The sequence below is a fragment of the Bombina bombina genome, chromosome 1 (assembly GCF_027579735.1).
Source record: "Bombina bombina isolate aBomBom1 chromosome 1, aBomBom1.pri, whole genome shotgun sequence".
In the NCBI taxonomy this organism is placed as follows: Eukaryota; Metazoa; Chordata; class Amphibia; order Anura; family Bombinatoridae; genus Bombina; species Bombina bombina.
In genome coordinates, this window is record NC_069499.1 from 361,512,901 (window position 1) to 361,528,900 (window position 16,000).

General features: G+C 41.8%; 1 protein-coding gene across 3 annotated transcripts in view; it reads right to left on the reverse strand.

The window, feature by feature from the left end:
* The window catches only part of ZRANB3 (zinc finger RANBP2-type containing 3), a 1,006,798-nt gene that overhangs the window by 589,382 nt on the left and 401,416 nt on the right, over window positions 1-16,000 (reverse strand). For all 3 annotated transcript variants that reach the window (XM_053698237.1, XM_053698236.1, XM_053698238.1), the window contains 2 exons: window positions 1,681-1,766; window positions 721-892 (listed from right to left, as the gene is read on the reverse strand). In XM_053698237.1, coding sequence (XP_053554212.1) covers window positions 721-892; window positions 1,681-1,766 — 258 coding nt within the window. The remainder of the gene's footprint in view (window positions 1-720; window positions 893-1,680; window positions 1,767-16,000) is intronic.

Sequence of the window (16,000 nt, forward strand, 5' to 3'; positions counted from 1 at the left end):
TCACTAAATGCACCTTTTATCTGCTTTTGTACATTGTAGTACAGTGACATGAGACAAACTGAAATTCCTTGCCTGCTCCTCCTCACACTAGTTTATTATAACTGTAAATATTTATGTTTGTTCTGCTTAAAGGGACAGTCAAGTCCGAAAAAAACTTTCATGTTTCAAATAGGGCATGTAATTTTAAACAACTTTCCAATTTACTTTTATCACCAATTTTGCTTTGTTCTCTTGGTATTCTTAGTTGAAAGTGAAACCTAGGAGGTTCATATGCTAATTTCTTAGACCTTGAAGGCCGCCTCTAATCTAAATGCATTTTGATCTTTTTCACCACTAGAGGGCATTAGTTCATGTGATTCATATAGATAACATTAAGCTCATGCACATGAATTTATCATGGAGACAGCTCTGATTGGCTAAAATGCAACTCTGTCAAAATAACTGAAATAAGGGGGCAGTATGCTGAGGCTTAGAAACAAGGTAATTACAGAGGTAAAACATGTATAATTATAACTATGTTGGTTATGCAAAACTGGGGAATTGGTAATTAAGGGATTATCTATCTTTTAAAACAACAAAAATTCTGTTGTTGACTGTCCCTTTAAATTTGATAGGTTACTACATACAAAAAAATAGAGAATATACCAAAATCACATCTTGAATATAACCACACAGCCATTATTGTTATAAAGAGAAAACGGTTATGTTCGCTCAGCTCACCTTAGCAACCTCTTTGGGAAGATCAAATGGAATACGCTGACGGATTTTAGGTGGAAGTTGCGTTAAAACTTCATTCTTCATCCGTCTGATCATAATACTGCTTAAACGTTGATGTAATTCACCTAAATTGGAGGCTCCTCTGTAATCCCATTGAGTCCTATTGCCAAAATACCTAGGAGAAAAGGCTAAACACTTTAAATTTCTTTTTATCTTAAAAGCCAATGCTAAACACATTCACTGCTGCAGGGAACTGTGATGTACCAAAGAATAATTTATTTCAGGTCCCACTGATAGCAAAGGACTTAGAAGCATTAATATGCTACGCCAGCTGGAGTAAGTTTTATAATTTGTTTCATAAACACTATCTCTAGCTGTGTTGTTAAACATAAGTTAAAATCCCAAAGGCCCTTTGATCTCTTCCTGCAAAGCTCAGAGTAGACCAGAAGCATCATCAGCCACTGGAATTCAATTACAATTTTATAGCAGTGCTGCAATGTCAGGGTCTAGTGAGAGCCAGTGACTTGGATATTCAACACACAGTATTAACTTCTATTTAATGCAGAGCCCCAGTTACATACATTAATAGGAGCTGTGACTGCAGGAAGATATGCATGGCCTTAGGCAGTTCTATCATTCTTTTCACAAAAATACCTGATGGGGTTCTTAAAATAGGAAAATAATGGGTACATTTAAAATACCTTCTGAAACTAAGAAGTACATTTTTAGACAAGAATTAGTGACATTTTTGCTGATAAACTTTTTAGCTTCTGAATTTTTTTTGAACTTTATAACTAATGAATTCTGCAGTGGAATATAATCCATTTTTAGAAACATCATGGTAAGCCATATATAGCCAGTTTAAACACACAATATTTTGATTTGCAGCGCAAGCATATACATACAAACACATATATTGAAAAACACTTTACATGTACAATCTATGGCACTAAATAGGTATACCTGACATGAGCATTGCAATACTTCTTTGCATAATCAGTCCAAGTTCCAAACATTCTGGGAAAGAGGGCATCAATCTGCATATAGAGCTAGGGTTGAAAAAAATTGTGTTTATATAAGTCTATAAAGCAAATTATGTGGTAAACTATAACTACTAAACAATGTTAAACAGTAACAAATACCCAAGGTTATGATCATATCATTTTGTATTAAAGTCATTTTATATTTATATTATTTAAAAAGAAAATGGTGAACTAAAACACAAAGATAAATTAAAGCTGAATGCTCTTAGTTCAACTCCTCCAAGAATACTTGAAGATGAAAACAAATATACATATTTAAAATACATACATAAACAAAAGATACAACTTTCATTAAAAGCTAAATATTAATTAACCATTGTATACAACCCTTTCCAAAAAGATGGACATTTATTGTCGAGCTACTAACTGTAAAAATCCAAATGGTCAAAAAAGAATCAGGAGCTTTCTGTCTCTTTCTGATGCCAAATTAAAGGACAAAAAGATAAACTATATTCTCGACAGCAGCATTTAACTAATACCATTTGACCACATGAGCTCCACATAGAACTTCCTTCTAATCATCATGGTAAAGTGACAACCTCAGAATTAAGTAATTATTTAAGCAACAATATGTCCTTAAACAGCTTACCTTGAAGAAAGAAGAAACATATTAGCTCATGAAAAACCCACCTGCAAAACCGCCTTTGAAGACAATATCAATACATCTTACGCACTACTTCAAAAAACTAAATTTATGCTTACCTAATAAATTTATTTATTTCCAGACATGGTGAGTCCACGGCTTGAGTAATTACTGTTGGGAATATCACTCCTGGCCAGCAGGAGGAGGCAAAGAGCACCACAGTTAAACTGCTAAGTATCACTCCCTTACCCACAACCCCCAGTCATTCTCTTTGCCTTCGGTGCATGGAGGAGGTGAAGTCTAGGTGTCTTAAGAAAAATTTTGATTTCATCTACAAGCAAGTTTTGGGGTATAGCCGTATTCCCCGTCATTCCTTGCAATCGGGTAGTGGTGTCTTTAAAGCAGTTAGGAATTTGTAAAGCGGTACTTACTGCGTTTTCCTAACAATTGCTGCCCTAGTTTAGAAAGCCAGAGTTGGCTACTCTGTTCTTTCTTTTTCAAATGTCTCTGTGAGGAACTGTGTCCTCTCATACCTTGTAACTGTCTACATGCCTGACAGCGGAGCAGGTAAATGCTTTTTCTTCCAGTTGGGGAGACCATGCACTTAACAAATTAAAAACACTGCCTTTTTTATTGGCACATAGATAATCCTCTTGTATGGGTTACACTGGGGCATGAAGCAGGCACTGTAGCATGTGTGAGACTAACATTTGAACTCTTTTAAAAATAAAGGGTAACATTTTTTATTAGGCTTTATTTTCTGACACATATTAACTTGATAAAACAATACAAGTTTAAACTGAAAGTAAGGCTGAGTTTTCTATTTCAGCAACTTATTCATTTCCCCTTTGCTTTAAAATAAAACACTGCAACATTTTAAACTGTCAGGTTTGAAAAAACAGTTATTTAAAGTACTCAGTGTACCAGGAGGTAGTGCCTCTCTGTGTCGCAGCAGCAATGTGAGCTCGGCAGTTGTGGTCACATGACTGGCTTTACTTCAAAATAATATGTCCTTAAACAGCTTACCTTGAAGAAAGAAGAAACATATTAGCTCATGAAAAACCCACCTGCAAAACCGCCTTTGAAGACAATATCCATACATCTTACGCACTACTTCAAAAAACTAAATTTATGCTTACCTAATAAATGTATTTATTTCCGGATATGGTGCGTCCACGGCTTGAGTAATTACTGTTGGGAATATCACTCCTGGCCAGCAGGATGAGGCAAAGAGCACCACAGTTATACTGTATCACTCCCTTACCCACAACCCCCAGTCATTCAACTGAAGGGAAATGGAGAAAAAGGAGGTGTAGAGGTGCCTGAGGTTATAGTCAAAAGAACAACTGTCTTAAAATAAAGGGTGGGGCCGTGAACTCACCATATCCGGAAAGAAAGAAATTTATCAGGTAAGCATAAATTTTGTTTTTCTTTCCTAAGATGTGGTCCACGGCTTGAGTAATTATTGTTGGGAACCAGTACCCAAGCTAGAGGACACGGATAAATAGGGAGGGACAAGACAGGCAGTCCTAAACAGAAGGCACCTCCGCTTGAAGAACCTTTCTCCCAAAAGAAGCTTAAGCCGAGGCAAAAATATCAAATTTGGAAAATTTGGAAAAAGTATGTAGAGAAGACCAAGTTGCAGCCTTGCAAATTTATTCCACAGAAGCTTAATTTTTGAAAGCCCAAGAAGAGGAAACAGATGTGGAATGAGCCGTAATTCTCTCATATCTCATCATACCTTATGGTAAATCTTTATAGTAACAGGATTGCAAGCCCGAGTCATGGTCTCAATGACCGACTCAGAAAAACCACGCATAGACAAAATTAAGCTTTCAATCTCCAAGCAGTCAGCTTCAGACAAACAAGATTTGGATGAAGGAAGGGACCCTGAATCAGGAGGTCCTTCCTCAGAGGTAGTCTCGAAGGTGGGAGAGATGACATCTCCACTAGGTCTGCAAACCAGATCCTGCAAGGTCACGCAGGGGCTATTAGAATCACTGACACCCTCTCCTGTTTGTACGAGCAATGACTTGTGGAAGGAGAGCAAACGGAGGAAATAGGTATGCCAGCCTGAAAACCCAAGGAACCGCTAGAGCATCTATCAGAACAGATCTCTTGACCTTGAACCGTACCTTGGAAGCTTGGCGTTCTGATGGGACGCCATCAGATCTAACTCCAGCACCCCCTATTTCAGAACTAAGTTGGAAAAAACCTCCGGATGGAGTTCCCACTCCCCGGGATGAAAAGTCTGTCTGCTCAGAAAATCCGCTTCCCAGTTGTCTACACCTGGAATGTGGATGGCAGACAGCAATTGTGGGTCTCTGCCCACTGAAGAATCTGAGTAACCTCCTTCATGGCTAAGGAACTCCGAGTTCCTCCCTGAATGTGATGTAAGCCACAGAGGTTATGTTGTTTGACTGGAACCTGATAAACTGGGCTGAGGACCACTAAGGCCAAACCAATAGAGCATTGTAAATTGCCCGCAACTCCAAGATGTTGATGGGAAGAGCAGACTCCTCCCGAGTCCAAACACCCTGAGCTTTAAAAGAGTTCCAGACTGCTCCCCAGTCCAGCAGGCTGGCGTCCGTGGTCACAATCATCCAGGAAGGTCTAAGAAAGCATGTGCCCTGAAAAAGATGTTCCTGAGAAATCCACCAAGGTAGAGAATCAGAAAAGGCGTCGAACCAATAAGATGCCTCACTAGTCACAGTGGCAATACACACCACAGGTTGCCATTAGAGACATTGATTTACATAAATCTTTTTTAAATAAGCCTCAGGTTTCTTATCCATTGGATCCTTAAAAGAGCAGCTGTCCTCAATAGGAATAGTGGTTCTCTTAACCAGAGTGGAAATGGCCCCTTCAACTTTGGGTACAGTATACCAAGGGTCTTTAATGGAGTCCTCGACAGGAAACATTTACTTAAAAATAGGAGACAGGGAAAGAGAAACCCCTAGTTTCTCCCATTCCTGTGAGATAATCTCCCTAGCACGGTCCGGCACAGGAAAAACCTCAGAAGTGGAAGGCTCATCAAAGAAACTATTAACTTTACTAGATTTCTTAGGAGTGACAATGACAGGGGTATCAGAGTAATCTAAAGTAGCAAAAACCTCCTTTAACAATACACAAAGGTGTTCAAGCTTAAATCTGAAGGATACCACCTCACTCTTAGAAGAAGGAATTATACTGTCTGAATCTAAGATTTCAGATCTCGTCAGACTTATGAGAAAGGGCAACTTGGGAAGCAGAACTGAGGACAGAAACCTTACTTTCTGAATTTCTAGATTTTCTTGAGTTTTCCCTGTAATCTGGGAATGGCATCTAATGCCGCAGATACAGCTGAAGATACCTGGGCAGCAATTTCTGCTTTTAAATAAACTCCACTAGGAGTTATAGAGGAACCGCAGCGCACTGCCTGTGACACCATTTAGGCTTGGGACGCAGCAGGAGAAAGCTGAGGTATTATTTTAACAGCATCATCCTGAGAGACATTAAGCTAAACAAATTTACCTTTATTTTGCAAGGTTTTTTTGACATATGAAGAACAAAATTGCATAGGAGCTGCAATATGTGCATCTAAACATAATAAGCATGGATTCATGAGCGCAGGCTCTTGCTCCATATCAGACATGTTGTGAAAAACAGAATTTATGTTTACCTGATAAATTTCTTTCTCCTACTCTGTGTCCGGTCCACGGCTTCATCCTTACTTGTGGGATATTCTCATTCCCTAAAGGAAGTGGCAAAGAGAGCACAACAGCAGAGCTGTCCATATAGCTCCCCCTCTAGCTCCGCCCCCCAGTCATTCGACCGACGGTCAGGAGAAAAAGGAGAACCATAGGGTGCAGTGGTGACTGTAGTGTACAAAAACAAAAATTTTAAACCTGACTAAAAGCCAGGGCGGGCCATGGACCGGACACACCGTAGGAGAAAGAAATTTATCAGGTAAACATAAATTCTGTTTTCTCCTACATTGGTGTGTCCGGTCCACGGCTTCATCCTTACTTGTGGGAACCAATACCAAAGCTTTAGGACACGGATGAATGGAGGGAGCAAGTCAGGTAACCTAAACGGAAGGCACCACTGCATGTAAAACCTTTCTCCCAAAAATAGCCTCCGAAGAAGCATAAGTATCAAATTTGTAAAATTTGGCAAAAGTATGCAGAGAAAACCACGTCGCTGCCTTACAGATCTGTTCAACAGAAGCCTCATTCTTGAAGGCCCATGTGGAAGCCACAGCTCTAGTAGAATGAGCAGTAATTCGTTCAGGAGGCTGCCGTCCGGCAGTCTCATAAGCCAATCGGATGATGCTTTTTAACCAGAAGGAAAGAGAGGTAGCAGTAGCTTTCTGACCGCTCCTCTTACCAGAATAGACGACAAACAATGAAGATGTCTGTCTGAAATCCTTTGTTGCGTCTAGAAAGAATTTTAAATCACGAACCACATCTAGATTGTGTAACAAACGTTCCTTTTTAGAAACTGGATTAGGACACAGAGAAGGAACAACTATTTCCTGGTTAATATTCCTATTGGAAACCACCTTTGGAAGAAAACCAGGTTTGGTACGTAAAACAATCTTATCTGTATGGAACACCATATAGGGTGAATTACACTGCAAAGCAGACAATTCAGAAACTCTTCTAGCAGAATAAATAGCAACCAAAAACAAAACTTTCCAAGATAGTAACTTAATATCTATGGAATGTAAAGGTTCAAACGGAACCCCTTGAAGAACTGAAAGAACCAAATTTAGACTCCATGGAGGAGTCACAGGTCTGTAGACAGGCTTAATTCTGACCAACGCCTGTACGAACGCCTGAACATCTGGCACGGCTGCCAGACGTTTGTGTAACAAGACAGACAGAACAGATATCTGTCCCTTTAAGGAACTAGCTGACAGACCTTTCTCCAAACCTTCTTGGAGAAAGGAAAGAATCCTTGGAATTCTAATTTTACTCCATGAGTAATCCTTGGATTCGCACCAATAGAGATGTTTCTGCCATATCTTATGGTAAATTCTCCTGGTTACAGGCTTTCTAGCCTGAACCAGAGTATCTATAACTGATTCCGAAAACCCACGCTTAGATAGAATCAAGCGTTCAATCTCCAAGCAGTCAGCTGCAGAGAAACTAGGTTTGGATGTTCGAATGGACCTTGCACTAGAAGGTCCTGTCTCAATGGTAGCTTCCATGGTGGAGCCGATAACATATTCACCAGGTCTGCATACCAAGTCCTGCGTGGCCACGCAGGAGCTATTAGAATCACCGAAGCCCTCTCCTGTTTGATCCTGGCTACCAGCCTGGGGAGTAGAGGAAACGGTGGAAAGACATACGCTAGATTGAATGACCAAGGCGCCACTAATGCATCTACCAATGTCGCCTTGGGATCCCTGGACCTGGACCCGTAGCGTGGAACCTTGGAGTTCTGACGAGACGCCATCAGATCCAGATCTGGAATGCCCCATAGTTGGTTAACTGGGCAAAAGGCCTCCGGGTGAAGTTCCCACTCCCCCGGATGGAAAGTCTGACGACTCAAATAATCCGCCTCCCAGTTGTCTACTCCTGGGATGTGAATTGCAGATAGATGGCAGGAGTGATCCTCCGCCCATTTGATGATCTTGGATACTTCTCTCATCGCCAGGGAACTCTTTGTTCCTCCCTAATGATTGATGTACACTACAGTCGTCATGATGTCCGACTGAAATCTTATGAATTTGGCCTCCGCTAGTTGAGGCCAAGCCAGGAGCGCATTGAATATCGCTCTCAGTTCCAAAATGTTAATCGGGAGAAGAGATTCTTCCCGAGACCATAGACCCTGAGCTTTCAGGGAGTCCCAGACCGCGCCCCATCCTAAGAGACTGGCGTCGGTCGTGACAATGATCCACTCTGGTCTGCGGAAACTCATTCCCTGGGACAGGTGATCCAGAGACAACCACCAGAGGAGCGAGTCTCTGGTTTTCTGGTCCATTTGTATCTGGGGAGACAAATCTGCATAATCCCCATTCCACTGCTTGAGCATGCACAGTTGCAATGGTCTTAGATGAATTCTGGCAAAAGGGACTATGTCCATTGCCGCAACCATTAGATCGATTACCTCCATGCACTGAGCCACAGAAGGCTGAGGAATGGCATGAAGAACTCGACAAGCATTTGAAAGTTTTGACTTCCTGACTTCTGTCAGAAAGATTTTCATTTCTACCAAGACTATTATTGTTCCCAGGAAGGGAACCCTTGTAACTGGGGACAGAGAACTTTTTTCTACGTTCACCTTCCACCCGTTAGACCTTTGAAAGGCTAGAACAATATCCGTATGAGCCTTCGCTTTGTGGAAGGACGACGCCTGAATTAAGATGTCGTCTAGGTAAGGTGCTACCGCAATGCCCCTTGGCCTTAGCACTGCTAGAAGGGATCCTAACACCTTTGTAAAAATTCTTAGAGCAGTGGCCAATCCGAAGGGAAGAGCCACAAACTGATAATGCTTGTCCAGGAAGGCGAACCTTAGGAACTTTGTGGATCGGAATATGCAGGTATGCATCCTTTAGGTCCACGGTAGTCATGTATTGACCCTCCTGGATCATTGGTAAAATTGTTCGAATTGTTTCCATTTTGAATGATGGAACTCTGAGGAATTTGTTTAGGATCTTTAAGTCCAGAATTGGCCTGAACGTTCCCTCCTTTTTGGGAACTACAAACAGGTTTTAGTAAAAACCCAGTCCTTGTTCTGCTTTCGGAACTGGGTGTATCACTCCCATTTTTAAAAGGTCTTCTACGCAATGTAAGAATGCCCGTCTCTTTGTCTGGTCTAAAGACAAGCGAGACATGTGAAACCTTCCCTTTGGAGGAAGGTCCTTGAATTCTAGGAGATACCCCTGAGAGACAATCTCTAAAGCCCAGGGGTCTAGGACATCTCTTGCCCAAGCCTGAGCAAAGAGAGAGAGTCTGCCCCCTACCAGATCCGGTCCCGGATCGGGGGCTATCCTTTCATGCTGATTTGGTAGCAGCAGCAGGCTTCTTGGCCTGTTTCCCCTTGTTCCAGCCTTGCAATGGTTTCCATGCTGGTTTGGGCTGGGAAGTGTTACCCTCTTGTCTAGAGGCTGTAGAGCTAGGAGCCGGTCTGTTCCTGAAATTGCGAAAGGAACGAAAATTAGACTTATTTTTTTGCTTTGAAAGGTCTATCCTGTGGAAGGGCATGGCCCTTTCCCCCAGTGATGTCTGAAATAATCTCTTTCAATTCTGGCCCGAATAGGGTCTTACCCTTGAAAGGAATAGTAAGCAATTTTGTTAGGACGACACATCCGCCGACCAAGATTTTAGCCAAAGCGCCCTGCGCGCCACTATTGCAAAACCTGAATTTTTTGCCGCTAATTTAGCTAATTGAAAAGCGGCATCTAAAATACAGGAATTAGCCAACTTCAGTGCGTGAATTCTGTCCATGACTTCATCATATGGAGTCTCCTTCTGGAGCAAATTTTCTAGTTCATCGAACCAAAAAGACGCCGCCGTGGTGACAGGAATAATGCACGAAATTGGTTGAAGAAGGAAACCTTGCTGAACCAAAATTTTATTAAGCAATCCTTCTAATTTTTTATCCATAGGATCTTTGAAAGCGCAACTGTCCTCTATTGGAATAGTTGTGCGCTTAGCTAACGTTGAAACTGCCCCCTCTACCTTAGGGACCGTCTGCCATGCGTCCCTTCTGGGGTCAACAATGGGGAACATTTTCTTAAATATAGGAGGGGGAACAAAAGGAACACCTGGCTTCTCCCACTCCTTAGTCACTATATCTGCCATCTTAGGTATCGCAAACGCATCATTGTGTACTGGGACCTCTAGGATATTGTCCATTTTACACAATTTTTCTGAGATCACCAAAGGATCACAATCATCAAGTGCAGCTAGGACCTCCTTAAGTAGGGCGCGGAGGTGTTCTAGCTTAAATTTAAATGTTATGGTATCAGGCTCTGCCTGCTGAGAAACTTTTCCTCCCTCAGACAGGCCCTCCCTCACCGCCAATTCAGCTTGATGTGAGGGCACTACAGATAAATTATCCTCTGCGTCTGCTTGCTCATTGTCTGTGTTTAAAACTGAGCAATCACGCTTCCTAGGAAAGGCTGGCAGTTTGGATAAAAAATGCTAATTGTTGCATAGTAATCGCAATTGGTGCGCTAGATGTACTGGGCATCGCCTGCGCGGGCATAGCTGGTGTTGACACAGAAGGAGAGGAAAGCAAGCTATCTTCACTACCTTCAGCTACGAATCATCTTGGGCTATATTTTTAAGTATGATTGTACTGTCCTTAAGCTGGTTGGACGCTATGGCACACTGCATACATAAATTTAATGGGGGAACCACCTTGGCCTTTGGACATACAGAACATAGTCTATCTGAAGATTCAGACATGTTTGACAGGCTTAAACAGAACTACAATGCAATAAAAATTATTTTTGACAAAAACGTTACTGTCTCTTTAAATAATAAAAGAGCACACATTATTACTGAAACATCAAAAAACCATGAAATAAACATCCGATTTTAATGAAATTTTCACCACAGAGCCTTAATGCTTTGAAAAAATTGCACACAAATTTTCAGACCAATTAACCCCTTAATGCCCAAACCGGAGCTAATAACAGTTATTAACCGGTTAACACACTACAGTACTAGCCCCAGCTTCCCCTGTAGCCTTTACCTTTCTTAGGGATTATTTTAGTAGGAAATAAGCCTCTCTGGAGTCCTTTCTGATGCCCCACATGAAGCTGCATGGACTGCCTAGGCAAAATCAACTGCGCAATTGAGGCCTGAAAATGAGGCCTCCTCCCTCTTCATTCCAGAGTGGAGGGGCCTTTCTGACTAGATTTAGGTGTCCAAATAAGTGCCAGGCCGAAATTAAACCCCAAAAGTGTTTTAAAGTCTGCAAAAACACCTTATTTATAGTGAAAAACATGCTAAAAAGCAATCGATTTTAAAGCCCACAATAGTGTCAACCAGCATAGAGCCCTAAATATAAGACATCATTTTATACAGAGTCTAAGAAAAAATGGCTTACCTATCCCAGAGGGAATTTCTGACAGTCTTCTAGCATTACATGGTCTTGTTATAAAAATGACTGATCATACCTGAAGCAGTTAAGCCTGCAAACTGTTCCCCCCAACTGATGTTCTCTGGTTTCAACAGTCCTGCGTGGGAACAGCAATGGATTTTAGTTACTGGTGCTAAAATCATACTCCTCTCAACAGAAATCTTCTTCACTTTCTGCTGCAGAGTAAATAGTACAAACCGGCACTATTTTAAAATAACAAACTCTTGATAGAAGAAATAAAAAACTACAACTAACACCACATACTCTTTACCACCCCCGTGGAGATGCTATTTGTTCAGAGCGGCAAAGAGAATGACTGGGGGCGGAGCTAGAGGGGAAGCTATATGGACAGCTCTGCTGTTGTGCTCTCTTTGCCACTTCCTGTAGGGAATGAGAATATCCCACAAGTAAGGATGAAGCCGTGGACCGGACACACCAATGTAGGAGAAAAGTAAATAAACTTGTACAGATAAGTTTCAAAGATTTTAATATTCAATTAAAAAAAGCCAAGGAAAAAATACACTTTACATTTTATCGCAAATTAGGATCGATCCACAGCTAAAATTATGTGAGAAAAGTTAAGAAAAAACATTTAATAAACATCAAATAAACTTCTAAAATACCCCTCAGGCAACCCCACACCTCAAGTACTGAGGTGCCTTACCGCTACCAATTAAGACCGGATCACCCAGAAATGGAGAAAAACAACTTTTTCCTCAGAAATGTTATGAAGTAAAGTCAGTCATGTTACCGCAACTGCCGAGCTCAAATAACCACTGGGTCACAGAGAGGCACTACTTCCTGGTACACTGAGTACCAGAAATAACTGTTTTCAAACCTGACAGTTTAAAATGCTGCATCGTTTTATTTTAAAGCAAAGGGGAAATGAATAAGCTGCTGAAATAGAAAATTCAGCCTTACTTTCAGTTTAAACTTGTATTGTTTTATCAAGATAATATGTGTCAGAAAAAGGAAATCTATGCTTACCTGATAAATTTGTTTCTTTTAAGATATGACGAGTCCACGGATTTCATCCTTACTTATGGGATATCGCTTCCTGGTCAGCAGGAGGAGGCAAAGAGCACCACAGCAGAACTGTATATATAGCTCCTCCCTTCCCTCCCACTCCAGTCATTCGACCGAAGTTAGGAAGAGAAAGGAAAAGCCAAGGTGCAGAGGTGACTAAAGTTTAATAAAAATAAAGACCTGTCTTAGAAAATGACAGGGTGGGCCGTGGACTTGTCATATCGAAAAAGAAACAAATTTATCAGGTAAAAATAAATTGCCTTTCCTTATACAAGATATGACGAGTCCACGGATTTCATCCTTACTTATGGGATACAATACCAAAGCTATAGGACACAGATGAAAGGGAGGGACAAGACAGGAACCTTTAACCGAAGGCACCACTGCTTGAAGAACCTTTCTCCCAAAAACAGCCTCGGACGAGGCAAAAGTATCAAATTTGTAAAATTTTGAAAAAGTGTGAAGAGACGACCAAGTTGCAGCCTTGCAAATCTGTTCAACAGAAGCATCGTTTTTAAATGCCCATGAGGATGCCACCGCCCTAGTAGAATAAGCCATAATTCGTTCAGGAGGCTACTGTCCAGCAGTCTCATATGCAAAACGGATGATACTCTTCAGCCAGAAAGAAAGAGAGGTAGCCGTAGCATTCTGACCCCTAAGTTTCCCGGAAAAGACAACAAATAATGAAGATGATTGACTAAATTCTTTAGTCGCCTGCAAGTAAAACTTCAGGGCACGGACCACGTCCACCCATAACATAATAAATGAATCACCCGTTGCGTCAAAGTAAATGAACCGCTAACAGCTCCCAGCACTTCTAGGCTAGAAGCTGCATGCCTGAATGAGTTGGGGAAGTTAAACATGTCGGTGTCCCATTTTCATACAAATGATAACCCACACCTGCAAGAAGGGGAAGCCCTTTACCCGAGCCCATAACCCTTCACAGACAAAGGCAGAGCACAGTCAAATTCTGAGATATGCTGCAGAGCCCCAGAGATAAAAGACTGCACTTACCTCCATGCTGAGGAACAGCATGATAATCTCACAGTGTCAAGAGGTCCACTCTTCCTCCTGAGGTCCTGTGAAGGTAGAAGAGTCTTAGTTTATAATCTCTAAGACAATAAACCTAAAGCAGCACAAGCAAGGGAGGCGCAATGAAGCTAAAACTCCACCAGTTCCAATAGCCTAAAAGGCTATCACTCCACATGCTGCCCTATAGAAAAAGTTAGTACACACTGTCACCATTTAAAAATAAAAAACTCTTCATTGAAGAATCTAAACTAACACCTCACTTTACCTCTTCCTATCACTAACACAGGCAAAGAGAATGACTGGAGTGGGAGGGAAGGGAGGAGCTATATATACAGCTCTGCTGTGGTGCTTTTTGCCTCCTCCTGCTGACCAGGAGGCGATATTCCATAAGTAAGGATGAAATCCGTGGACTCGTCATATCTTGTAAAAGAAATAAAGCCTAATAAAAAAAAAAAAATTACCCTTTCTTTTTAAAAGAGTTTAAATGTTAGTCTCACACATGCTACAGTGCCTGCTTCATGCCCCAGTGTAACCCATACAAGAGGATTATCTATGTCCAAATAAAAAAGGCAGTGTTTTTAATTTGTTAAGTGCATGGTCTCCCCAACTGAAAGAAAAAGCATTTACCTGCTCCGCTGTCCGGCATGTACACAATTACAAGGTATGAGAGGACACAGTTCCTCACATAAACCTTTGAAAAAGGAAGAACAGAGTAGCCAACTCTGGCTTTCTAAACTAGTGCAGCAATTGTTAGGAAAACGCAGTAAGTACCTCTTTACAAGTTCCTAACTGCTTTAAAGCCACCCCTACCCGACTGCAAGGAATGACGTGGAATACGGCTATACCCCATAACTTGCTTGTAGATGAAATCAAAATTTTTCTCCAGACACCTAAACTTCACCTCCTCCATGCACCGAAGGCACAGAGAATGACTGGGGGTTGTGGGTAAGAGAGTGATATTCCCAACAGTAATTACTAAAGCCTTGGACTCCATATCTTAGGAAACAGGGCCGAATTGGGCCGCCGGGATACCGGGAAAAATCCTGGTGGGCCGGCAGCGGTGGGCTGGTAGGGGGCAGCTGCAATGTGTAGAGAGCAGCAATTTGGAGCTCTGCAAATGTATCACATCATGCGGGATGAAATAAGATGTAGGCAGAGAAGTGCAAGGGCAAAGTGTTGGAGAGAGGCAGGACCAATTGCGAGTCCGGTTGGCTGAGCCATTGCAAGGGAAGGCGCTACTATTTCAGGGACAGGCAGCAAGAGCCACAGCACTGAGGAAGTCTGGAGACGAGAAACACACGCACCATGGTCGCAACCGGGCCCTTGGAGGTCCACCACTCTGGGGGGGGGGGGGCACTGGCCAATGCCTACTGCCCAGCAGTTGTGAAAAATGCCCTGCCACCACTCCTGCAATGTGCAAGGCAGGCAAACCGTCGCTCGGCTCAGCTGCATAGAGGGCTCTGGGCCGAAAGTGCAGGCTCCTGACATTGATAATCTGTGCCACACCCCCAGATCAGAGTTTCTCAAAGTCCCACATCAGGCAAGAACCAAGTCCAAGAGGCAGACATGGCAGAGCGCGGCAGCAGGTAGGGCTAGATAAGAGGCCCCGGGCCGGGACAGTTAATTCCTATACCTCTGTAAAATCACATTTTTTGTGTCAAACAGAAACTAAGGTCTAAAGCAGCATCTACTTTTTAGATCAACACAGTTTGTGCTTCACATAGTGTTTCCCACCTGAATGATGTGTACTAAGTGAAAGGTGAAAGCAAATCCATGATTACTAAAGCATTTTGTATGTTTTACACAGTAAATATACATTAAGTGTTTCAAAAAACAAGGTGGACGCAATTAAAGAAAAACATTGAAGTATTATGGGGAATAATGGTGTTTTGGGCATAAAGTGTATTTTAACACTGTGATCAGTGTATCAGTGTACACAAAATGGCTGCTGCCTGCAAAATGGGATTCAAAGTCACACACACACACACACACATTATATATATATATATATATATATATATATATATATATATATATATATATTATATATATATACACACTCTTGTCACTGGCTCAGCTCGGGAGAGGGGGGGACACTGGGGCGGGGGGCTGTTCTTCTAACATTTCCAGGGCCGGTCTGGTTTCCCAGTCTGGCCCTGTTAGGAAAGAAAATATTTTCCCATTGATCCAATAGAAACCACATTCAAATACTGTGAAGGAATGAAAATTTAAAAAAAAAAAAAAGGATACATTCTTTTCACAGCCTGGAAAAATATCAGAACATCAGGGTGGATATAGCTAGCTGAAGGCTTAACTCACATATATGCCATCTCTAGGAAAGACAGCAATATGAAAGGCAGTGCAGGTTTTTCTCATTAAACCATTCAGCTGAAACTGTTAAAACTCAGTGTCATAACCAGGCCCATCCAATTAAGTCAGTCTTAGTTCAGTGGGTGCAAGTGTGAAAAAATACACCCTGCAGTCTGTATTAGACCGATAAATTGACCAAAGACTTAAT